The 27,690-nt window shown below is 34.3% G+C and overlaps 1 protein-coding gene and 1 non-coding gene across 6 annotated transcripts in view; both read right to left on the bottom strand.

Moving 5' to 3' along the window:
- The window catches only part of Exoc6b (exocyst complex component 6B), a 569,814-nt gene that overhangs the window by 306,611 nt on the left and 235,513 nt on the right, over positions 1 to 27,690 (bottom strand). For all 5 annotated transcript variants that reach the window (XM_078029030.1, XM_078029033.1, XM_040271223.2 and 2 more), the window contains one exon: positions 18,109 to 18,177. In XM_078029030.1, the coding sequence (XP_077885156.1) occupies positions 18,109 to 18,177 (69 nt within the window). The remainder of the gene's footprint in view (positions 1 to 18,108; positions 18,178 to 27,690) is intronic.
- Trnat-agu (transfer RNA threonine (anticodon AGU)) lies at positions 13,739 to 13,809 on the bottom strand. The gene has a single exon. It is a non-coding gene; the product is annotated as a tRNA-Thr (tRNA).

The following is a 27,690-nucleotide window of genomic DNA, read 5'->3' as shown; positions in this document are numbered from 1 at the left end:
TTAAATGTTTCCTGTAGAAACACAGGAGAGCTTCGTTGGGACATGGGCCATCACAATGAAGCTCCTGTTTTGAAAGCAAGTCAACAAACTGTATAACATAGCAACTTTGGGGAAAAAGGCCCGTGAAATTAGTGCAAATTTCCTATTGGGATTCAGTGATTTTACAAATTGCATTCATAAGAAAATTATGATTTCACGATGTTCAGACAACCTACTTATTAAAAGTTATCTCTCTTCCATTTATTCAGCACTGTCTTTATGTCCTAAAACAGAATTTTGACATTTTCATCGCAAAAATTTTGTCTACTTTTTAGATTAATTTCCTAATAAAAGATTTATGTATTTTCAACTGCACTTTCTTGATGGATGTAACTGATTTAGATAAATGCTATTTTATGTTGAATGTATTTTTATTCATCCATCTTCTTTGCTTTTTTATTTTTCTCAGCCTAATACTCTGGGGCTAATGAACAAGATGAGTGAAAATGGGCATCTTTGTCCTAGCATTTATCTCCATCTTCTTCCTGACTTTTCTGGGTATCATTCTAAAGTTTAGTCATTTAATATAATTTTTCTGTGGAATTTTCATGGATGCCCATACCAACATAAGAAAGTTCATACATATTAGTAGTCATCTCATATTTTATCCATATTGATTTTTCCTAAATGTGAAATGTGTCTCACACTGCTTTAAATATTCAAAGACCAGTCTTTTTCCCAATCAGTCAACTGCAAAAACATGTGAGAGCTACTAGCAAAAGAGAATGAAAGAGGGAAAAAGAATATTTCATACTCTAGTTTATTGTTATGGAACAGGCCTTTGTCCACATGTATATGATTCTTCTTAGCTAAAAGTAAGGCTTCTACCTACTGCTGAAATGTCTCTATCACAATATTCTGCTTGTTTCTTCCCTCTCTTAACATTGTCAACGACCTAACTCCTCATTAGGACTGTTCCCTATTGAGAATTCAAGTCAAGGAAGCCCTACAGCCTGACAAGTATCCACACTAGCTGAGACTGAGATTAAAAACCATTCCCAAGTACATACATACCAAATACCACAAATGACCTACCTAAAGACAAACAGACTACTCCAAACCATGTGATAATGATGACAAAAGACATCAAGATTATTCCAGCTGTTTTCAGGGGTTCAACAGTAGTACATAATATATACAATAAAGATTTCATTTAAAACCTCTAGAACATGAAGCAGCCTACAGGTCACTACAACTCTTATATATTGGCAATCATCTCAGGGAATGAAAGAACAACATTTCCAAAAGGCAGCCAGGCAGCCATCAAAAATTTTAGATTCAAAAGGTACTTATTTATGAATAAGTATTAAATATGTACTGCCTCATTTTGAGTTTATAGTTTCACAGATGACTGCATGTTCAAGATTAAGAATCAGTTCTTATTTCTTTCATAGTTCATAATTACATCATACAATTACCATGACCTCATTTCTCTACAGCTATAAAAGTTTAAAACAAAAAATAAAACCAGCCTGGCACAGTAGCACACACCTGTGATCCCAGCCACTTGGGAGGCTATGGCAGGAGGATCACGAGCTCAAAGCCAGCCTCAGAACTTATCCAGACCCTTAGCAATTCAGCAAGACTCCATCTCTAAATATGATAAAAGGGACTGGGGAGGGGTTGGGGCTAGGGCTCAGCAGTAGCTCACTAGCCTGGCATGTGTGAGGCACTGGATTTGATTCTCAGCACCGCATATAAATACATAAAATAAAGGTATATAAAAGAACTAAAAAAATGGGGGAGGGGGGGCTGGGGGTGTGGCTCAGTGGTGAAGTGCCTCTGGATTCAATCCCTAGCACCAAAATAAATAAATAATTTTTTAAAAAATAGACCCAGTAGATCTTGTCTTTATGATTTTTAGTGAGATGTAAAATTTCAAGCAAAATTGAGAGAAATGGGTAATATTCAACTTAATATTGGTGAATCTGGTTGCCCAGGTATAATCACCAAGGTTCTGAATTTATTCAGAAATGGTATACCAAGTTGACAAGAATTGTTAGTAATTTTGAGTTATACTGACTATAATCAATCTTGAAAGATACATAAAAGGGAGCTAAATAATCACAGCTGCTACTCTTTTATGAAAATGTTAAACATATTAACACTAAAAATAACCAGGAAAATCTTTCACCATAGGAGAAAAGAATACTGAAGATTTATAAATACTAGTTCATGTATGACGAATGGCCATGTTCAATAGAAATAAAATACAACCTACACAAATATGAGCAATATTTTCAACTGGGAGCACACATATGAATTTTTCTAGCAAGCACAGGGAAAAAAAGTTATAAGCATATGATATTAAATAAAACAATTTACTTGACCTAATATAGCAAAAAATATTATTTCAACATGTAATCATAAAAATTATTGAAATCACTTTTTTGTAATGAGTTTTAGAAATCCTATATATATCTTACAGCATATCTTAAATCAGACTATCTGTTTCAAAAGCCACTTGTGGCTATTGGCTACCATGTTGGACGGCACAAGTCTAAACTATCAGAATAGAAATTCTGCCTCAAATCATAAGGATGAACAACGTGTTCTGCATACTATAAGTATAAAATAAGTACTCAATAAGTGAATGAGCAAAGTGAACAAATTAATACAAAATTCTGAAACAACAAAAAAGTACAACATAAGCATAGAAATGAAAAAAATCCATCATCAAACAAAAAGATCAATGTGGAGTTCTTCACAACAAGCATCTCTGGCCTGCTATGTTATTACCATAGTTTGTAAGACATAGGAAGAGAACTACAAGAATGAGCCTTTTTATGTGGTAAAAGGCCTCAAGTCAAGGCCAGAAGAGCCTGTGACATATAACAATGCCTCATTAACCTTAAGTACCATTTTTCTATCAATGGGATAAACTTGAAGAATCTAATTCACTAGAACACACCACTGTCCACAGAACTGAAGCACAAAAGCTGCCCCCAAAGCCCAGAATGGTGCAAGACTTCCAGCTGACAAAACAGCCTGCCCAGAACTTGATTTGCCAGTAGAGCAAAGAAAATGGGAAGAAAAAAAAAAAAAAGGAAGGAGGGGGAGGGGAACATCTAACATACTTCTGCCCTGTTATTTCTACTCCCCAGGATGATAAGACCTTTGTGAGCAGGCAAGGGAGTTGAGAAGAGAGAACTCAATCTCTGCAGTTTAGGCTGCTTCACATTTTTCAGAAATTACTGCATGTTCAAACAATGGGATATTTGTCAAAGTACAACTTGATCACCAGAATTCATCTGTTTTTCATAACCACATTTGACCTAAACTGTGCTGACTAAACAAGGTACCCTGTGTTTCACAGTCTGGAAAATGTGGCTCCCAACATCATTTTTAGACTGCACTAAAACCTCTGGCCCCTAGACTACAGCCTCTTGGTAACTAAGTGCATTCAGATTAGGCCAAGGATGATTCTGCTAGTTTCCCTTGTTACATCAATCACAGATTTTTGTTTTCTACTCATATACCGCTTAAATTCCTTCCCTCCCTCCCCTACCCCTCTCTCTCATAGGAATCAATCAAAAGAGTCTTAAGGAGCTTCAAATTTTAAAATATTTTTCTTTCTGTATGGCTATGTATATATACAAAAAAATTGCATGTATAAACATATATACCCTTTTAATCTTTTATTTGGAAATAATTTCAACTTATATAAAAATAATAATTGTGCCCCAAAAACCCATGTACTCTTCACCTAGATTAACATATTTTGTCCTGTTTTATCATTTATTTTGTGTAAATCATTTCCTAAATACAGTTGTTCTTAAGTATCCACAGAGGATTGATTCCAAGACCACTTGTGAATACCAAATTCCATGGATACTCAAGTTCTTCATACAAACTGACACAGCATTTGTGTATGATCTCTGTGGATCCTCCCATATACTTTAAATTATTACTAGATTAATTATAATATCTAATATGGTATGAGTTCTTGTTTTAATGTGTTATTTAGAGAATAATGACAAGGAAAATAAATCTGTATAAATTCAGTACAGATGCAATTTCTATTTGAGATGGGGGAGATGTTGTTCTGGGGATTGAACCAAGGGTCACTTTACCACTGATCTATATCCTAAGTCCTCTTTACTCTTTATTTTGAGGCAGAGTCTCACTAAATTTCCCAGGCTAGTCCTTGGAACTTGAGAGATCCTCCTGCCTCAGCCTCCCAAGTAGCTGTGCCACCACACCCAGGTATGTATGCATATATACATACACACATATATACATACACACATATATACATACACACATACATATATAAATATATATACATGCATGTATATATATAAATATATATACACTATTTATATGTATATACATACATTTTATACACACACGTATATCCATTGTTGATTGAATCTATAGATATAGAATCTACAGATAGAGGACCAACTCTACATATATTTTGAAACTATTTAAAAGTATTATACACATATCAGATCTCCTTATTCCTAAACACTTAATTTTGCAGTTCTTGAGAAAAAGAATAGTGTCTTGTATAACCACATGATATGTGACCAATTTCAGAAAATTTAACATTTTCTTAAATTATTGGCTATATTCCAATGTTATCAATGCACCAAAAACATATCCTTTGTAGCATCTTTTTCCTGGAGTAGAGGATTCAATCTGGAACAGAGGTCAGCAAACCATGGCCAGACCTTTCCCATTACCTGTTGTGTAAATAGTTTTATGGAAATATAGCCACCCTTATTTGCATCTTGTATCTGGGTGCTCTTGAGTTATAACAGTAAAATTGAGTGGTGGTAACACAGACACAATGGTCTGAGAAGTCTAAAGTATTTACTATCAGAAACTTTACCAAAAAGGTTTGTGAACTGATATTCTAGGAAGTCATTACATTTAATTGTCATGTCTCTTTAGCTTCCTATGTAGTTCCTTTATTTTTTAGGACTAATAATTTTGAAAACCACATTTTTTTCTTATTTAATATCAATTTCCCAATTTGGAGAGTTCTATGATGTTCCCTCATAAATTAGATTCCAGTGATGCACTCCAGATGGAATAGTACTACAGAAGCACTATTCTTTTCAGAGCATTTCATTCAGAGGCACGCCATGTTTACCTAATCCTCAATTTGTGATGTTAACTTTTACTCCAGTGAGAGTGGTGTCCAAAGACCATTTTTTAAGACTTTTTTGGGGGCAGGAGGTGGGGGCAGAAAAATTGCTATGTTGGCCAAGATAGAGGATAGCCTCCAATTCATGATCATCCTGCCTCAATCTCCCAAGTAGCTGGGATTAGGAGCAGGCACCACCATGCCCAGTTCAAAACTTTATTTTTTTAGAACAGTTTTTGATTCACAGCAAATTTCAGAAGACATAAAGATTTTCCAAATGCCCCTTATCCCCATAACACAGAACCTCCCCCAACAAATATCCCCCACCAAATACTATTTTATTTTTTTATTAATAAGCAATCTTTAAGAGACATTTAAAAACCACACAAGTATCCTAGCCCTTACTAAATTGTCCTCTCTACATTTAGTATCAATCTATCCTGCCTGAATTTTCTTTATTGTAGTGACTACAAAATGAATACTATGGTTTCACCTGTAAACAATTAGCAGGTCAGTTTCATGATGCTAGCAGAAGGCACAAGACCTCCAGATCAGAGAAAAGGGGGCTTTATTAATCATATTAAAAGCAGTAGCTAGAATACTTGAACAAATTCCAAGTCCCAGTTTTCACAGGGTAATGTGAAGAATTCAGGTGATACTGTGTACAAACAATAGCTGCACTGAAAGTGAGGAACCCTGGACATAGGGAACCCAAATCCCTTCATTCCACAGAAAAACTATATTTGTCAAGGCTGTTAGCAACATCTGCTTTTTCTCAGGTAGGAGACATTATCCCACTTTCCAAAACTGCTTGCTATTGCAAACACCCATGAAAAAGATGGTCTTCAACAAACACAGTAGTAGGCAGAAACTCACATCCACACAAAGAAGGAAAGTGATCAGTGACTTACTTCTCTCAGGAAATAAAACCCAGTCCTTTTCCCTGAAATAACTGTGAGCATTAAGTGCCTCTCCCCACCACCGACCCCCACCCCAAGATAATTGTGGACAACCAGAGCAAAAATATTTGACAGACATTGTCACATAAAAACTGAGAGTATAGAATTGTTAAAGAATGTACTAAAGGCAACTCTTACAGAGAAAAGACTTTTTTAAAGGTAGCTTAAAAAAAATAGAATGATTTTCCACCCCCTATTCCCAACAACTGTTGACAGGCAGCCAGATCCAGTTCCTGACCAGTAGTAGTGGAAGGAAAACCATAGCTGACTAAGTTTACAAAGTTCATAATTTATTCCTTTGCTTAATAATAAATGAAGTAAAACTTGTAAAGTGCTTAACCTCAGAAATTTTGCTGCTTTGATGATGATGATGATGATGATGATGATAAAGATGATGAAGAAAAGTACAGAAGACAGAAAATTTATATCTAGTCTTTTAGTTCTAATTTCACTATTTACCATTTATCTGATTTTAGGTCAGTAAACTTAGCTGCTGTAGGCCTCTTCTGCAAAAAAAGAGATGGCTAAAAGAAAAGGCATACAAAAAAACCGTTTCATCTCCTAACATTTGTTGTGGATTGTTGAACTGTAGGTTAAAATTTTTATAACATGAAAGGAGATGAGCTGGGGGAGACAGTATACAGGTTTTCTTGCATTATTTCTTATGTGTGTGTATCTACTCTCTCTATATACTAGTTCCTTGTTCCTTCCTTACAGCATTTTTAAAAGGTCCTTTCAATAATAGGTATTTGGAGATTGGGGAGTGAGTAAAGAATGTGCTGGTTAGAAGGAGAATTATTTCTTTACCTCTAGATTGTGGTTAGGAATCTGAAAAAGTAGAAAAATCATCACAGTCCCAAACAACTTTTTAGGTTTCTACAATTTAAAATAAATCCATTCTATCCAAATGGATAGTGAAAAACAAATACTTCACTCCACCTGCTTTATCAACCCATAAATAAACATGATCTTCGGCTATGGCATTTGCTTCTGGTAAAAATCATTTTGGCATATGGCACTTACATAACTATCTGGATGACCAAATTCACCCATAAAACAAAAGAAAACTCCTTTTCTCTCCTATTGGATCATTTGTTGCTTAAATCACCAGGCTTTGGCTCAGGTTACTTACCCCCGGCCACATGATATTGAAGAATACAGGGACAATGTACTAAAAAGCTATCCAGGATGAAAGCATCTTGGGTAGGCCAGATAATACTGAAAATTTTTAAGTTTAAAAATAAATAAGCAGACTTGGCAGTTACAACCAAAATAGGTTGCAGGAAGAAAAATATGAAAGAAAATGTGTCAGATCTGACCAGATATCTAAGATGAGGGTGAGAGCGTTACAAGCCCAAATCCAGATATCTGGTAATGGGAGAAAACTGGCATAACTGTGAAGACTTGTCAAAAGGAAAAAAAGAAAGAAAGAAAGTGAGAACAATGTTTCTGAGCAATAGTATAAGAATAGAGCCCACAGGATGTGTCTGTGAGCAGGTAGGAGGGAGAGAAAAGAGGTAAAATGACACCCAGGACACAATATAGAAAACTATTCAGACAATGTTAAGAAATTTACTTTATTCTGAGTAAGAAACTACAGTAAGAAACTACGTATTTTAAGCATAGTCTTGATAAGCTTAAAATTGTATTTATTGCTGAGTGTTTTATGGAGAATGAATTGTTTCCTGTTTGCTTTGTCAATAGAAGTCATCATATTATTGTGATGTCTAAAGCTGTTTCAGGGAGATTATTGTTTAAAAATTAAAAACAAGTAAGCACACTTGAGAACTCTGATTATCTTAAAGTTAGCATTTGGAAAACAAATACATGCGTGTCTAGAAAAGTGTTTGAAAACAATTCATTTTATCTATCTTTCTTTCTCTCTCTCTCTCTCTCTCTCTCTCTCTCTCTCTCTCTCTCTCTCTCTCTCTTTCTTTCTTTCTTTCTTTCTTTCTTTTTTCCTCTTCTACCCCCCAACACCCGCTTGTTACATTCAAGGCTAAATGATATGTATGCCCATGGGTAATAAGGTCACCAGGTTAAAAGAGCAATATGACAATTATAAGAAGTTAGATTACAGCTACTATAAACCAGGGCCCATTAGCCTATACTGCAGGAAAGTTATCACTATAAATGGCTTTTCCTGTGTCCTTATCAATGCAGTGCACAAAGTATCTCACCCTCAGCCTTCTCTCTATGATCTATGTAGTGTTTGCCTATCTAACCCCACCAGGCACTGGTGGGTCAGAAAAGTGAGGAGACAGTGAGATATGGCAGGAGAGTGATGAGACAACCTGTTAAGTGTCAGTAATCAACTAGGAGTTACCAAATATGTCAGGGCAAAACTTTCCACATTTGTGAGTGTGTATGTGTGCATATACACGTGCGTGTGTATATGTGTGTGTGTGTGTGTGTGTATAAAGAAAAGACTTAAAATACATTATTATTGCTCAAAATTACTCAAGATCTGGAAGCAAATCAGAAAGCTCTGGCTCTTCTAAATATAAGCCGTTTCCTGAAGTGCAACTTGCATTTCTCTTAGATACAGTGAGAAACAGATGAATATTTTGAGAGGGGAAAAGGAAGTCCATTTAAAATGGAAATACTACAATTGTAAAAAGGATAAAGAAGAATAGTGTCTAAATACCAACTTGAGAAATATTAAAGTCATCTAAAACTCTTAAAAATAAATTTCAAGTATATAAACATCCGCAAGCCAATGCAATTCCAAAACATTTGCAAATGGTGCCTACTTATTTCAAATTTCTGTTCTCAAAAAACCTTTTCCATTAAAAGTTTAATATTCTTTTTTATTTCTCAAAGGAAATTTATGTTTTTCAAATAAACATGATGGATTTTTTTTTAATTCTTCTTCAGGTCTCACAAAGCAGCTTCTCTTTTGATCCACTAAATTATAAACTTTTAGAAGTGAAGGTGTCCTTTGTATTTTCCAGTATATTAATACATGCTGGCTTTAGAAAAGTTCAATTTTTTTTTGGTAGATCTTCTCAGAATATACTAACATGTGCTGCAAAATGCTCAAGCAGTATAGTACATGAAGTTTCAATGACATCTGAAACAGGGGACCCCTTCTTTTTTATTTCATTATTTTTTAACAGGTCAATTGATGAGATTAGTGTTCTCTACAAATATATCTCCAGAAACAACTATAATTTCAATCATTAAGCTATATGCCTCTAGCAATGCTGAAGTTCTAGATTTACAATTTACAATTTCTCATCACCGGCAAAATAAAGTATTTCCCCTTCTGTGTAACAGCATCTCTGGAAATATCAACTAAGAAAAACATTTATTCACAAACTCCTAGCACCCAGAATTTTATACATAGGCATTTCTCATTAGCCTTAAGTTCTAGCATAGGAACAGTAAATGGTCTTGCTTGCATTTGACCAAACCAATATTTATATGTTTACTGAAGTATTTGTTATGAAAAACTGAAAGTTCAAATAATGTATTTTTACTACAGTTATGCACAATAAATACAAATCAACAGTTTCAACATATAAAACAGAATCAGGAGAGTTCTTTTTAAATATTATGGAAATGCTATAAATTTTAATGAAAACTAAAAAGAAATCAGTTATAGCTCTATTTGTTTATTAGCATTCAGGTCAGGAGTTGGTGAGGAGCATTGGTAAAAACAATGTGAGGCTGATATGTATCTTTTTTTCATTTGCCAATCAACTATCTTAATATCAAGATATAGCAGAAATGTTGAACCAATTTAATAGTGTCCATTAAAATATAATCCATGTATTTTCAGAAATACAGTCAAATCTTTCATATCTGCCTTAAGTCTATGTTTAAACTCTTGTAGCCAACTTTTTAAGTAGCAACAATGCCTTTTGATAAAAATGCAAAAATAAGAACACTAAAATCTTCACATTGGTACCAACAAAGGCACTATTTCACAGTGTGATTTCACAGTGTGATTCAGAGTGAGAAAGACAAGTCTCTATCTAACAAAGTGTTTTTCCTATATCTACTACATAGGTCACTTATTTAATGTAGTCAAATCTATGAAGCACTATGAAACTGAACAGCTGTATTACAAAAAATCCAATCTGATGATATTACAAATATAAATATATATATATAAAACACCTTCAACTACCACCATTTAAAAAAATCATGAAGTAACCTTGGGAATGCTGAAACAAATCTTTTTTTTTTTCCCAATTAAAAACTTTAGTAAAGTCTTAGACTCTTCAATTACTTATTTCCCCGTGCTTTAATATACTAGTCAATTGCTACCAAAGCTTTTTAAGCTTAAAACCTTCAAAAAAAAAAAAAAAAAAGGTCACTTACTCTTCAGATCCTTTCCTTACTATTATCTGTAACTATCATGACCATGGTTTTTGTAGACTATACCAGTAGAAATTCTCAGAAAGTGAGAAAAATACGTTTCAGGAAGATTCCTTCCCACCCTACTCCATCCCACCCTCTGCTGCTACAATAATCATGAAGTACTATGAAGAGATTGTGGGTAAATTCTAGCTTTGCTGCTGAGTTGCTTCTCTTAGTAAGAATCAAGTTCCAAAAAAGAGATATTCTGAAAAGCAAATAAAAGTAAAATATTCTGAAACTTAACCCAATTAGTTCTGTCAGGAAAATCAATTAGTAATCAAGAGTTCTCATAATTACTTCTAAATCTCTGCTCTGGTCCTTCTAAGTAAAAGAATTCAGAAAACAAAACAATTAGTCTAGCAGTGGAGGCTAACTTATCCCTAACCAAAAAAAAAAAAAAAACAGATTATCACTTTTGCCCTACATAATGGCTGTCCAGAGAACAAAAATTTATGACAAAAATAAGGTCACTCTGAAATACACATTTACATTTAGATTTTGACAAGGTTTCCAAATCTAAGAAAAAGATAAGATGATAGGGAGTTGTTAAGAGGCTTTTAACATGAGGTATTCAAATGCAATTGGGGCCAACTATTCTGGGGTGTGTGGCCATTCTCAGTAGATGCCTAAAACCTGACTCTGCCTATACTTCCTTTTAGATGAGGGATTCTTTCTGGGTCTATGATAAGATTCAGGGAGTTGAGGATACTTGTGAAATTCCAATTAAAACATTACATGTACATATGTACATTTTGTCTGGATAAATGATTCCCAGTTTTCATCAAATTCTCCAAAGTCCCTTGCCTAAGAAAGTTTAAGAAAAATAATGCACATCATAGACTGTTGGTAATAATGAATTCAGAGCACAATATTCTGCATTCCCTTATATCTTAGGCTCTCTTACTGTTGCCTTTAGAGACTGGAGGAATATTAGATATAACTGAGGTTCTTATGATTCATGTAATACTAGGGTGTTGCTGCTTCCCCAAAAAGAAAAAGAAATCCACACATTGTTGTAATTGCTATGCCTGAACCCAAGATGTCAGAAATCTTTAAACTTTTGATGATTGTACAACACATATGCAGAAAAGTATATAAATCAAAGGTGTATGTTTTGTCTACATTTTTTTATGTAGAAATCAAAATTGTTAATGAGTAGATGATATAAGATTGATGGTGACCCAGATATCAAAAGAAGAAAAGATCACAAATGAGACCCATATACCAGGAGAATTTATAGGTTTACTCCTCTGGTCCCTCTTAATGATATCCAACCTGTTTGCTAGGGGGTATACATGAAACAGTGAGAAAGCAGTGAACTTAGAAAAGATTCAGAGAATAAAAAGAACTTCAACGAGAGCAAATTTTTATCCAAACTGAGCTGGGTTTGAGGCTTGGAGCCCATAAACATGGCAGATAACACTGGGTCAACTGAGTTTTTGAAAATCTGTAAGACAGACTGGTTTCTGTCTTCATTAGATGCCCATCTATCTTTTTAACTAACTCTATACTGTGTACAAGAACCTCAGATCATTATTATTATTGATTATTTCTTTAACAGTAAATTTTTTAATTTATGATTTTTCTCTTTTTAAAAAATATTTTTCTTTAATGACCATAATTTTTTATACTCTGCTACTTATCTGTCCATCTCTAAACTGTATGAGAAGATTTAAGCCAGATAAATTGTTCAAAACAATTCCATAAAATACACCTACCTCTGCCCTGCACACTTCCATTGCGTTATTATATCAAGGACCAAGTCGCCATTAACCAGTATCTGACCCTTGTTCACTTTCTTCCCTCCCCCCCACCCACCAAAGTTTGCCCTTCCTGCCAAAGTTCAGCACTTCCTAGAAAAGTCTCACTGCCTGTTTGATATTGTACTTCACTTTAGTCACTAAAGGAAGAATTTACAGGTGCTTGGCCCCATCTATAAGACCATGACCGAAATCTGACCTCCTGTTACAATACGTGAACTCCTGCCCTACTGATAAGGCTGGCAGATATAAGTAGGATTTTTCAAATAATCCTTTGGGAATTTATAAGCAGCACAGCCATAAAAGGGGGGGTGAATGGAAGGTCGGTTTCACTAAAAATAATAAATATTGCGATGTTTATTCAAAGTGTGCCTTGTTATCCTCCAGGCCAAAAGTTCAGATAAACACTATTGTAAATGACAAAATATTAGAACTTTTTGTTACTTATGTTATGATCCTTCCGTTGGACACCAATAGAACTGTTTTCCCTCGTGTAAGTCCCTGCCCTGATATTGTATAAGCCTGCCTGAGACTAGAAGACTGAATTCATCTGTAGGTCAAAAGGAGAGTGGTTATCTTTCAAAATCAAAAACAAACATTTATTGAGTATTATATACCATTAAGTGCTAAGGGCTGGGGGCTTGAAAAAATAAAATGAATAAATATTATACCTGCCCTAAAAGAGCTTACAATCTACTAAAGAAAAGGGACATTTAGAAGATGATGATACAATACAGTTAACACTGATACAAATATGTGCTGGGTTCTAGTATAAGAGTGAAGGAGGAGGTCCAATGAGTTCTCCTGGGACACCAGGAAAAACTCCTGGAGGACACAAGGATATAAAATAAGAATCAGTAAAATAAAAAGAAATGGGAACTTTAATTCAAGCAGAACACCTGGCATGGGGAAAGGATGAAAGGCATAAAACAGCATTCTGTATTGAAAGAACCAGAAACATTGCAGGATATGAAGTCAAGATGGTAAGCAAGAGGAAATATGGAAGGCCTTCTATACCCTACATTTTCTTCCATATTTCTATAGTTTACTCTACAGAAGACCAATTGGAGAATTTTAAGCACATATGTTAGATTTGTATGTTAGATTACTAGGACTCTGGTGAGAACTGAGTTAAGGGTTTAAGATTGAGAGTAGGAAGATGAGTTAAGGATACTTTTAAAATTCTGATGAAACTCTGAAATAGGGCTATATTTGGGGGATAGGGATGATGTGAAAAAATTAAACTAGATTCAGGAGGTCACATTTGCAAACTTTGGAGATTTGGATATGGTACCGATAAAAAATATGAGATTAAGTTTCTGGCTGGTGACTAGATATATGATGCTATTCCTACCTGAGACCACTGGAAACTCAGGAGAAGCAGAATGGGTGAGGGTGGGGGCAAGAGATAAAAAGAGTTTCTTTTGAAACATACAGAGATAACAAGTTTCTGCTGCCTGTAGAATCTCCAAAGGATTAGGTTCAATATACGGTTTTGATTTGTTTTGTTTTTTGGTTGATTCTGGTCTGGGGATCAAACCCAGGGCCTTGTGCATACTAAGCACATGCTCTACCACTGAGCTACACCCCCAGCCCCAGTAGATGATTATATACACATGTTTCAATCTCAAGGGCAAGTCAAAGAGTGAAAATACACTCTTTCAAAAAGAGTTTGAAAGTTATTAGACCTTTAGCTCAGCACAGTGGCAAATGCCTGTAATCCTAGAGACTTGGGAGGCTGAGGCAGGACAATAGCAAATTTGAGGCCAGTCTGAGCACTTAACAAGATCCTGTCCCAAAATAAAATAAATAAACAAAAAGTACTGGGGGTGTAGCCCAGTGATAGAGTGCCCCTGGGTTCAACACCAGTACCAAAAAAGAAAGTTATCAAATACTGCAAACCATGAGAGTAGATTATATCTTTTAGGAAAGGCAAGAAACAAAGAAGAGAAGTGAAGCAAGGGTAGAACCCTGGGAACAGCGAGGGACGCAAAGAAGAAACAGAGCCCACAAAGAACAAAACAGGCACCAACTATCAGAAAGAAAAACAGTATAAAGGAAGACAATGGGATTATGAGTTAAAAGGCAAAAATGACCAACAACGTCAAAGTCAGAAGGTCCAGTAAGATACAGAAGTAAGGCAGGGAAGAAAAACACACTAGGTTGATGAAAAACTGAATTGTGAAGTAGAGTCAAGTGTTGGAATAGAAAGGAATGAGGGAAACAAGGTTTATTTTCTTCTTGGTCCCCCTATCACAATAGACTCAAATCATCTTTCTTAAGGCCTAACATTAACTATGTTATAAAATAAGAAAAAATAATAGTATTTATATTACTAACCCACTTTTAAAATATCTTTGTTGTTACTATTATGAGGAGCTACAATTTACCATGCAGTGAAGCAAATTAATGACTTGAGAATGAGGAAGCAAATACAGAGAAAAACAAAGCACAGTCCCCAAAACACACTGAAACCAGCACTATATGTGACAAATGATCTGTCCTTTCCTTTAGTAAAGTGGTATTGGAGATTTTATTGAAAGTCCCTACAGGTCTGGTACAGCAACGTTTAAAATATTAACATACATTCAAAAAACCAGAGCTAAGTTCCAGCCACTCGTTGCACCCTTTCTAAACTACAGAACACTATGAAGGGACCTGTTTCTGCCATGCAAACAATGCCTTATAAATTATAGAAAATGTACGAATATCAAATATTTCAACAGTATAGAACACTAATGTGTAATTGTAGTTGCAGGTGGACATCATGCCTTTATTTTATTTATTTAATTTTTGTGCTGTGCTAAGGATCTGATGGAACCCAGTGCCTCACACATACTAGGCAAGCGTTCTGCCCCTAAGCTACAGACCCAGCCTCTAGGATTTACTTTTAAATGGACAGTTTAAGGTCCTCCTCCAGGAAGAACTTCATCATTTCTAAAGAATTACCAATATGCCCTCACTCCCTTTAGAACTTTAGAACTTCATAGTCACTGTTCAATTAAGAATGTATATGTTTTTTACAATTATAAAATTTGCATGGCAAAGACAGAGACCTGAACTCCTATGCATATTTTTTAAAATACCAGTACTATATCTAATCATCAGTATCTGAGATAACACACCTCTCACCAGACAGCTATCATTTATTAAACACCAATTATTTGCAAAAGGCTGAGTTAGGCACTATTCATTGAATGTTTATAACTGTACTAAGCAAGCAATTATTATCCCATTTCATAATTGAAAAAGCTAGGATACTCTAACACCATGTACAACCAGATTTCTGCAATTTAATATTCCAATACATCCATGAATCACTTTAGAATTCTCATTTGAGGCAAATGTTATATTTTCATATTATAAAATCTTAATAAAGCTTATAAAAACTAGCACACAAAAGTGATGAGATATGGTGCTATTATATTAGTCATTCAAAGAATGTAACTTCTCTCCTAGTATAATGAAATCATTTAAAGCATAAGTGCTTCACTTATTTATACATCCTTGTCTCTCCAAATCCACTTCATGCTGAGAAAAAAATGAGTGAATTGAAAATCAAAATGAATAATAATACTTGAGTCTGGAAAAAATAAATGGCAAATATTATAAGTAATATCATGGGAATATTTTGTGACCTTGGGATAGACAGAATTTTTTTAACACAACTCAAAAACTATAAACTAAAATTGGGCTAAAATTGATGGAGTAGATTACATCAAAACTACCAGTTCTATTTCATGAAAAAAACATAAATTTAGGATTTGACAACAAATTGGAAAAACAAATATTTTCAACATCCTAAACTGTCAATATTTACAAATTTCTCTTTTGGAAAAAGGAAATAAAGACAATAAGCTCAATATAAACACAAAGTAAGCGTTAAAAATAGGAAATAAATGATAAGTAATTCTATAAAGTAAAGCACAATTTTTACCAGTAGTAAAATAAATGCAAATTAAAACAGATTTCATTCAATATCAGGTTACCAAAAAATCAGAAATTAAGTATTCTACCTTATGATTCAACAATTCTGTTCCTAGGTATAGAAACCATAAAAACTCACATGAACCCATCAGGGAGAGCTATCTGCCACAGCAAATTGCTAGAGGCAATTTAAGTGTTAATGACTAAAGTAATAAATAATAAAATCACAGCAAATGCAAACCCTCAATTAACTATCATGCATTAGTAGAAGGAAAATGAGCCAGATTTGTAAACTCTAATAAGGACAGATATTTAAAATAGTGCTGAACCAAAAGTACAGGAAACAGAACTAGAGCCACAGCCTAACACCATTTGAGTAAATTAAAAACATATACATATAGAAAAATCATCATATTTGGGGCTGGGGCTATGGCTCAGCAGTAGAGAGCTTGCCTAGCACATGTGAGGCCCTGGGTTTGATCCTCAGCACCACATAAAAAATAAATAAATAAAATAAAGGTATTATGTCCAACTACAACTAAAATATAAATATAAAAAAATCACCATACTCTTTTCAAGGACACATATACACATTCATGACTATTAGACATGTAAGAGAAGGCTGGGTTGTGGCTCAGTCGTAGAGTACTTGCCTCACATGTGTAAGGCACTGGGTTCGATTCTCAGCACCACATATAAATAAAAGATTAAAATAAAGGTCCATCAACAACATGGAAAAGAGACAAGGAGGTTTACTGATAGGGAATGAATGAGAAAAACCTAATAAACTAAAATATAAGAGGTAGTGTTGAATAAAATAATAATACTGTGCCACAACCTAAGATATATGTGATTTATATGATTCTCTATATGTGAGATTAAAAATAAATTGTGGACTTATTTTAAATGCCTTGATACAATTCACTTTACACCTGGCTTCATCTTCATTCATAAGGAATGACAGATGAAAAGAGAGAGAGAATGGAGAGGGAGAAGACAGTGAGGGGAAGAGATTAGAGGAAGAAACAGTGGGAGGGGAAGGGCTAGAAGCCAGTAGGTCTTTTCTTAAACCAATGGAGACTACCACAAAATACTTCAGGCCATTAACATCCATAGACCAGTGTCCTAGAAGGACTGGAGTGATGACTAAGTGATGCTACATTATATAAATGAAGGAAGAAAACAGACTGTGAGCAGTAAGACATACTTGAACATGTGAAAAACAACCTGACACAGGCTTCATAGAACTTTGCTATAAAAAAAATAACAAGAATGGACTCCTCTCATCAATTTGTCTTTGTTGATGCTACAGTTTAATGTTATTTTGTGTTCATCTGTGTATCTACATGTGGTTGTCTCACAAGGATAGAGAAAGGGGTCATTTCCTGGAATTTTATTAAAACCCATATTTCCACTCAGTTTCTTTTTCCCATGTGTTTTTATAAGACAAAAGGAATAAATGTCCTCAAAATAAAAAATGTACATGTAAATAGTTTTCACAAACACTGTTTTAATATGAGATATGTATTCTTACTGATGTTTAGCTGAAGTTTTTCTGTGGCACTGGCTACATTCCTAGTTATAATCTAACAATTTGAGGATGACTGATAGAAATACTTTTATCTATAGCATATTACATAGCAAACATAAAAGATTCAAGAACCAAGAACAGACTGAATTATTTAAAACTCCTTGAATACACTAATTTCTCATTCCATGCTTAATAATAAACAGAAAATTTACCAAAAATGAGAGTTTGAATTCAGTAAATATCTTTATTGGGGCTGTGGCTCAGTGGTAAAGCACTTTCCTAGCACATGAGGCACTAGGTTTGACCCTCAGCACCACATAAATATAAATAAATAAAATAAAGGTATCTATCCACCTACAACTAAAGATATATTTTAAAAAATAATAAAAAATAAATATCTTTATTAGGCAGAGCCAGATAAAGACTCACCAGAACAGAATATATGTGTAGACATCGATAAACAGGAGAGAAATCCACCAAATCTTGGGCTCCAGGGACCTGCAAACACAAGATTATCATTAAAATATTTTTCAAACAGAGCTATTAAGAGTAACTGTATGCATTTTTCACTACTCAAGTGTTTAAAAAAAAAAATCGGCACTAGCTTCTAAGTGTGAATACAAAACAAACAAAAGCTATGCCTCAAAACACCTAGTTCTGTTATTCTAGTTAAGAGATTAATAAACTGTGAAAGTATACACCATGGCTGGGCCAAGACACAGGATGGATAGCAGAGAAGAGAAACAGAAGGCACTGTTGATATCCACTGAAGACATACTTCTTGGGCCCTAGGAATCTAAAGGGAAAATACCAAAAAATTTGAGAATGTGACTCTGATGACTTGACTTTTTTATTCTAAGATACATGGTAGTTTACATTAAAAAACAAAAAAGTTTCACTGGTCAAAAACAAATCTTGCAACACAGGATGAATTAAATGGCCTGCATTCAACTTCAGAAAGGCACAAAAATTAGTAAATAATTAATTCATTATACAATCAAAATACAGAAATATTCTAGGAAAGGAGGGGAGATAATTTTTTAAAAAGGATTATAAATAAAATCACCAAACGTAGTAATACCAGCAGATTGAATGTGAATAATGTATGTTAATTAAATCTAGACCCTCAGACAATAAAAGAAAAAAATTAGATGAGAACTGGAGTCAAGTCTCAGTGCCAAAACTAATTTGCTATGTGACTTGACAATGAGTAGGTCACAGTTTACTTTGGCCTAGCTTTCCTCAATTGAAAAGAAAGAGCCATCAGTTGATACATAGGGATTCAATAAGAATAAAAGAAGACGCTGCAAATAAATGTTGAACACACCAAAAAGGAAAAGAAAAATACATGAAGAAGTAATCAAAATAAAGGCCCGCTGATGTTTTTATTGTGGCACTGGCAACATGATTCTCAGAACATAAGCAACAGGCACATCTCAACTGAGTTATGCTGATGCATGATGACAATGTTGGTTTCCTTTATTTCATAAAGTAAACCACATTTCTCTTTGAAGGACATACCTTCTGTAACCAAGATGCTTTTCTTAATGAAATCTACAAATTCCACAATTCAGTGGCACAGGACTTAGTTTCTTTTCCCTCTCAAACCATCATATCTCTATACTGCTTTGAATCAATGGAACATTCTGTTCATATACTTCACACCCATGATGGCAAAAATTAAAGCTCTCCATTTATAAAATACCTCACTGTGCTTATATGTGCTATAAATATACAAAACAAAATTTTATGTGAATAAGTTTACCTAAAAAGGGCAGACAAGTTATCATTATAGTCCCTCCCTATATGAAATGACCCCAACATTAAACCACCTTTATGGTCACCCCTCCTATTACAAACTGGATATTTGAAGGAAATTTATCTTGCAAAAAAACCAGAGCCTGTTTTATCTTGCCAAAAAAAAATGGGTTTTAGCCTACCAAAATACTACAGTCTACAGCTAAGCAAAACATAATCTCAAAAGAAAAACAATAGAAACATGTTAAAAAATCATATCCACAAAACTACATAAAAACTACACATGCATAGGAAAAAATAACAAAGAAGAAATATATAACATAGGGCTGGGGTTGTAGCTCATTGGTAGAGCACTTGCCTACCACAGTGTGAGGCACTGGGTTTGAACCTCAGCACCACGTAAAAATAAACAAAATAAAGGTATTGTGCCATCTACAACTAGAAAATTAAAAAAAAAACAAATATATAGCATAAATAAGTTTGATATGCATAGGAAATAAAATATTTTTTTATTTAGAAATAAGGATTACAAGGAAGTTACTTAATATATATTCACAAAAAAGTTTAAAGAATTTCATACCTAATTTTTATTAGCAAATTCAATCATAATTTTGTTTTATATATTCTTCTTTATGCAATTTATTTTGTTTTACTTTGTCACAGAGCCATAGTTTCACTTAAAAGGAAACTGCTTGCAACCATTCCTCAAACAGAGCCTTGCAAAAGTCAGACCCTTCCTTAATAGAATGACCATCCACTCCAAGAGAAAGTTTCCCTAGAAAGTTGTAGCCAATAAGTTAATAGATCCCTTAACAAAGAAAGAGACTTATTACTAAAGAGACAAAGATTGGTTTATCTGTACCCCCCCAAAAAAAAGATGTATCTAGAGAAATGACAAAAGTTTTTTCCATCATCACCAACAAATATTTCCAATCAAACCTATTCTATGTGAGGTTTTTTGACATCTTTATATCAACTTCCAACTGTTAAATGCTCTGACCTAAGTATCAAATCTATCTCTTAACCTCTGGAATGATCATCAGGCTAAGTTTTTCCCAAGTAAAGGATTGCCTGCTTTGAAAGCAGTACAAAGAAATCTAGGCCAAAAAAATGAAGGAGAAAAGCAGGATTTCAGCTCACAATCTTCACCTCTACTCCCCTAGCAGCCTCATATTTAGAAATCATTTTTCCTCTCTGCTCCCCTCTGTGAGAAACCCTAGGAAGGAACACTGTGAGGAACCCAGAAGAGTGCTGTGAGGATGGAGGTATGTAAAGTATGCACTGACTCATGTTGCTTTGAGCTAGATGTGTTTTCTCTGCTTCCACTAATGAAAAAGAATCACTTACATCTACAGAAAGGCAAAAGGAGAAGAGCAACACATGCTGTACGTGAAGGAATGCTACACGGTTGCAAGGATAAGAAATGAATTTTCCAAAATGTAAATAAATGGGGGCAGGCAAGAAGATCAGAACAAAAGACAGTTTTTCCTGACTCAGAGCAATAGTTCTGCTTTAAGGTCCACATTCAGCTATTTAAAATGCTAACTCCCAGTCAAAGCTGTCTTCATACTTCTTCCCTACCTTTGCCCCTCCCTCCCCTCAAGTGGCAAAGAATGACTCAAGCAGGTTTGGGCTTCAACAGGGAGGGGTCCAAGGACACTTTCCTAAGCTAACAATGACTGTCTCTAATGGTTTCTGTCTCCTAACAAAAGCCATGACTCCTTCTTTATCTGCTTCATCTAATTTTTCCTTTCCAAAGTAAATAACACAGACCTTGTATTTTACACATGTCCAGATTTGACAAATCATTATCGACTGAGACTATAACTGATAAGAGATAACTTTGTGGTAGGACGTTGTCATTTCCTCTCATAAGGGCTTTCTTTTTGAGATACAGAAACATGATTAAAATAGTTAAACATTTCCTCTGCCTGGCAGTCAGGAATTCAAGACTTTAAGATACTGGGGTCTGTATTTTTCTAGAAGTTCAAATAGATCTATGAAGATACCAACAATAGTCACAAACAGCACATTCAAGATTATTCTGCTTTTTTAACTAGTTGTTTTCTTTAAGAAGTCACAAGAAATAATTTCATCACCAAGGACAGCAGCTGCTTAATTCCCTGTATAGTTTGTGAATGGAGTAGTGCCTTTTGTCTACTCAAACCTCTGAATTTTCAGAAGGATCCAATAGTAAGATTTTATATACTACAAATAAGATCTGTGCCTGGGAGCATGTTATATAATATAGAGAATTTGTATATATTTTTAAATAATATTTGTTAATATTTAATAAATAAAGATAAATAATAAGCTATTAAAATTTGGGAGGATTGATTACACTATCATATCTAGGAGTAGATATCATGGAAGTAACTATTATACTCTTCTATAATTTCATATTCACATATATATTAGAGATACTGTATCCACTATATGCTAATACAGATGTTAATACAATGACTCTTATGTGATAAATATTAACAGTTTCAGTCAAAGCAGTATTTTCTCATCTTTGCCTATGGAATATTTGCTAAGAAGCATTTAAAAATTGTAAACGTACCAGCTATTACGTGAAGCAAGATGACCAAAAACAATCTATAGACAAAAGAATAAACAAGGAAGAAAAAAGTCAATTTATAAATAGGATTACTAAATACACACTGAAAAAACAGCCTCAGGAACCCCTGTAAATGATGATACAAAGATTCAGAGTAGATATGAGAATATTAGGTGGTCAAGAAGAAAAGAAACATGAACATTTCTGTTTCTGATTAGATTATGAAAATACTTACAAAACATCAGAATTTGTCTTTCCTAATATCTTTTGTTTCTTCTCTAGTAGAGATCTTAGTTTAAGTAAAAGGAAGCTTCTGAAAATGTAAAGGTAAATGGCTAAGTTCCTCCCATAAAACATAGACAAATGTTTTTACACATTAAAGTAAAAAGAAAAAATTTTTACTGTAATGTGTTTATTTAATTATAATTAGTCTAAAAACTATTTTACAAATACTTTATGCAAGCTGTCAAGAAAACAGTGCCATTTGGGAAATCAAAGAAAACTTGATCTCTTAGTTATATCCTTAGCCCACAGACTTAATCCACTTGTACTTTTATAACAAAATAACATATTCTGGATAGTTTACATACAAATGACATTCCATGGGTTTGGGTATGGATTTTCTCCTCCATAACTCAGGAGGAAATTCAGTCAAAAAGGGATATTTTGATTATAAAATAAATTATGCCATTCAATTTTTAACAGATACATCTATTTAATATTTTTGTTATCCTCCCCTCCCCACAGAAAAGAGTCAGAGTCAGTAGCTATTTCTACTATCTTAAAAGACTCACTAGAGAAGGAAGTCTGGGGTGGGGGGTTAGGCATCTGCAGTAATGACCTGATAATGTACTGGCTTCACTGCTGGGTAAGCATAACCTTAGAAAAGGACAACAGTATAAGAAAGCATTGTTTGGCTCCCTCCACTCAAGAAGAGTAGAAAATGTTCTATTAGAGGTTTGCCTATGCTGCTGATAAAGATAGGACATGAAAACAGAAATGCATTAGGACACTCTAGCCCTGCTGTTCACACATCTGTCCCAGAAGATGCAGACATACACAAATTCATTCTCTCTCTCTCTCTCTCTCACACACACACACACACACACATACACACACACACGCACGCACGCACGCACATACCATTTCTTTTTCTCTTAAGAAACCTTTAAAGTAGATGGAGCATCCAAAAATTATACGATAGAAGCTTGCAAAGAATTTAAATAGTTTCTCACTAATTATTTGGGCCATTCTTTATCTTGAAAATATTTCTAATTACCACTTTACACAAAACAGTTTCTTGGTATTGGTACATGAATGCACAGGCTTAGTGCTCATTTCTGAGAATCAGCTGGATCTCAAGTCATTAAAGTGTACCAGGCATTTTTCTGTAGGAAGCAAACAACAAATGATTAGTGAAGAGACATGGCTTTTGCATTCAGAGGATCATTTGTGACTGCCCATATTATGTCTGGAAGCCAGGAAATACCTGGCAAACATTTTTCACCAGGGAATTTTCTGAATTACTTTACTTTCAAAAATTTAGAGGAGAAGTGTAGAATTCATGTGGACATAAGCTTTCATGGAACTAGACTAAACACAGTAGACATACCAACAAACTAGAAGTCCTATGGCTCTAAGTAACTAGAATTAGCAAAAATATATTTTCTAAGCCTTTGAGCAAATAAGAATAACCTGACCAGAGCTCTATCTGAAAACTACAGAATTTTGCTACAGAGCTTCTCACAAATTATTAGGATCCTTAATGACAAATCCCTAAGTAGATTACAAATTTGTTTATGCAAGTGTTTGTACTAAGCAGAAGAAAATCGGGGAGAGGGGAAGGGATCCCATCAGTATGTACAGCTATAATGTACCAATTTTTTAAAAGTGGGGATTATTTCTTTGTACTGAGGTCCTGCAAAAAACAAACAAACAAACAAAAAAAAAAAACCTATAGCCAAAAATGAAAGACTTTTCTCTCCAAAGTCTCTACTTAAAGTTGAACCCTGGTAAAATAAAATTTCAAGTGGACTTTATTTAACCAGCAATATGCTAAGAGACTTCAAACTGCTGGGCAAAAAAGCTAACTTAACATTAAGTATAGTATTAAATATAAAAGGTCTGAGAGGAAGAAAAATTAAGGTAAGCAAATTAAGAAGAAACATGTTACAATACACTAGACAAAGAGCTAACATCCCTAATATATAAAGAATTTATAAAAATTTTAAAAAGGAAACAAATTCATTAGAAAAACGAGCAAAATACATGAGTAGTTTACCCTCCAACTACATGGGGTGTGTACGTGTGTGTATACACAAATGGTCCTTAAGCTTATAACTCAACTTTATCTATAATAATAGGAATACAAATCAAAACTATACAGAGATACAATTTCTCCTTTATGAGATTGGCAAAAATTTAAAAGCTTAAAAACAAATACTCTCTTAAAGAACAAGGAAATTGGTACCCCATACATTGCTGGCATAGGGCTGGCGGGGGAGGGGGGGGATACAACTTCTATGGAGGGCAATTTGACATTATCCAACAAACTACACATTTATCCCTGGACTTAACATTCCTGCTTCTAGGAACCTACCCTGAAGATACATCATTAACTATATGGAAAAATATTCTCAGGTTTGCCTGCATTTTTTTTATTTAGTGAAGTTTTAAGGTATTTTACATATGGTAAAATTCATGGTTTCTAGTGAACAATTCTGTAGATTCTGACAAATGCATATAGTCCTGTACTCATCATAATCAAGATAAAAAGAAAAAAATTCCAACACCCCCTGAAATTCTTCCATGCCCCTTTGTAGTAAAATTGTTCCCTCATGCCTCAACCTTTGCAAACACTGATCCATTTTCTGCCCCTGGAGTTTTTCCTTTTCAGGAGTGTCCTACAAATAGACTCATACATGCTAGGAATGTAGCTCAGTGGTAGAGCACTTGCCTAGCATGTTTGAGAACCTAGGTTCCATCCCATCCCCAACAAGTAAATAAATAAATAGGCTCATGCAGCGTGTAGACTTTTGAATTTGGATCCTTTTGTTTGGCATAAGGCATCTGAGATTCATCTGTACTGTTTCATATATCAGTTTTCATTCCTTTTTATTTCAGAGGAATAGTCCAATTAGGGATATGCCAAAGTTCGTTTATGCTTTCATCCACTGAAGGATGTTTGGGTTGTTTGTACTCTGGGCAATGCATGAACAAAGTTGTTGTAAATATTCAGGTTCAGGCTTTTTAGTGAATATATTGATTAAATACCTAGGAGTGGGAGTGGGAGGCCATATGATAAAGGTACATTAACTTTTTAATAAACTTCTAAAGCATTATCCATAGTGATTGTACCATTTCACATTTTCCACCCGATATGTCAACTGCTCTATGGACTTGCCAATACTTGATATTCAGTGTATTTTTTTATTTTTGCTATTTTAATATATGTGCGACTGAAACACTCTTTTATAAGAAAATAGTAGAGATCACTATGTTCATATATAGGTTGGCTGACTAAACTATGCTATAGCCAAACAATGCAATAGTGGCTAGCAATAAAAATAGAATGAGAGGATTTCTATGGACTGATAAATAATTTTGACTCAGGTGTTTTGTCACAGCAGTGGAAAGCCAAGTAACACAGCAACCAATTTAATGTTTTTTAAAGCCCTGTGTAAGCCAACGAACCATCTTAAAGCTATTTCTGGCCTATGGGCCGCCAACTTGGTTTAATGAAAATGAATTTATAATGGCATCCTTTATTTCACTTTAACTTACTAAAAAATAATCCTCATTTTTTGCTACCTTTCTGTCAATAGAAAGCTTTTACACAAACCACTTAAAATATGGGTCAAATATCAAAACAACTACTATGTTTTACAAGAAATTTGACACAAACTAATTATTGTCACTATTTTGTAGGTGAGAAAAAGCAGAGAAATTTACATGATTTGCTACAATAGCACAAGGATTGGACTGTGTATCTTTAAATACAAGTCTTATTTGCGCACTTTCCAATCATTCTGTGTTGAGCCCCCTAAAATTAATATGTTGAAGCTTTAACCCTCCGATGTGACTATATTTGCAAAAGGTGCCTTAAAGTTAAATAAGGTCATAATGGGAGCCCTACTCCAACAAGACTGATGTCATGTTAACAAGCAAGAGAAACAGACACCAGGGACATATATAAAAAGAAAAACTTGAAGGCAGCCATCTATTAGCCAAGGAGAGGGGTTTTAAGAGAAAGTAACCATGCTTGAACTTTGATCTTGGACTTCCCCCTCACTCCTGAATTGAGAAAAACTAAACTTCTGTTGTTTAATCCTCATCTTCTGTTAGTATTTTGTTAAAGCAGCCCTAGCACATTAATACACTCTGCCACCTCAAAATTAGTATAATGCCATAATCAAGACATTCCTAAAAGTTCTAAAGTACATGGCATTCATATGCAAATTAGTAAATCCATCTGCTAATTCCATGTTTCAAAGGACACATACACCAAAATCTGGAGAGCTACACCTGACATGAATCATTTGATGAACAAACATTTATTTCATTGTAGGTTGGCCTGGATGTCAAGGTGGCTAGTGTTCCTTAACAGCTTGAAAACAAATTAAAAGAGATACAAACTAAAATTTGTCAGAAGTGTGCTACCAAGGAAGTATTCTAAGAATGAAGGAGATCTGAAGTAACCTAGAAACAAAGAGGAAATCATGAACCATGTATGTGTATGTGCGTGCGCACTCGCGTGTGTGTTATGTGTTTGTGTTAAGTACTGAACACGAACATTGTACTACTGGGCTATATCCCCAGTCTTTTTATTTTGAGATGGGTTCTCACTAAGCTGCCAAGGTTGGCCTTGAACTTGTAATCTTCCAGCCTCAGCCTCCAGAGTAGCTTGGATTACAGACATGTGTCACCTTTTTGAAACAATTTTTTATTCAATACTGCTTCATTTTAGCAACTTTTTGTATATATTGGATGAGAGTCATCGGTCTATGCAAATATACACTACCAAAAAATTGACAACTGATATTTCACCTTTATCTAAAAAAAAAAAGTCATAATGTTGTAATAGGAACTATTTACACTCATACCATTATATGTATCAAGCATTTCACTTAATCCTCACAACAGCCCTACTCACAGTAGATATTATTGTTCATCTTTTCACAAACAATATGTCATCTTGAGAGTTTCTTTGCATTTTGTTTTCAAATGTCTCAAAATGGTACTCCCGGTGAATACAAACAATAAATACATTCTCAATCCAAAATGTTCACTACTTTTAAAAACTGTTTTAAAGTCCTCCCTAGACAATTGAAGAACATTAAAACATGCATATATCATGATACAAAATAGAGATTCAAATCAGATTCCCCAAATCATACTTATTTTCATTGAAAATCTAAATAATTAAGTTGTTCATCAAAAACAGTTAAATATCATATATGATTAATCTAAAAAAAAACTTTTCTTAATTGTGACCATTTCACTGACTTACTCAAAAATATAGAGAAAATTTTACTAGGAAATATTTTTCTTTCCAACACTTTTCAGCAATAGTATAGAGATGTACTATACTTCAACAAAACCTGGGGGGAGAGGGCCTAACTTCATCAGCAGGTTCAACATGGGAGTTGGTTTTTCCATCCAAGATGATAATTTACTACTAGGACTCCATTTTC

This window comes from Ictidomys tridecemlineatus, chromosome 12 (genome assembly GCF_052094955.1).
Source record: "Ictidomys tridecemlineatus isolate mIctTri1 chromosome 12, mIctTri1.hap1, whole genome shotgun sequence".
Classification (NCBI taxonomy): Eukaryota; Metazoa; Chordata; class Mammalia; order Rodentia; family Sciuridae; genus Ictidomys; species Ictidomys tridecemlineatus.
Note: the sequence above shows the minus strand (reverse complement) of the source record. Positions and strands in the feature narration are given on the sequence as shown.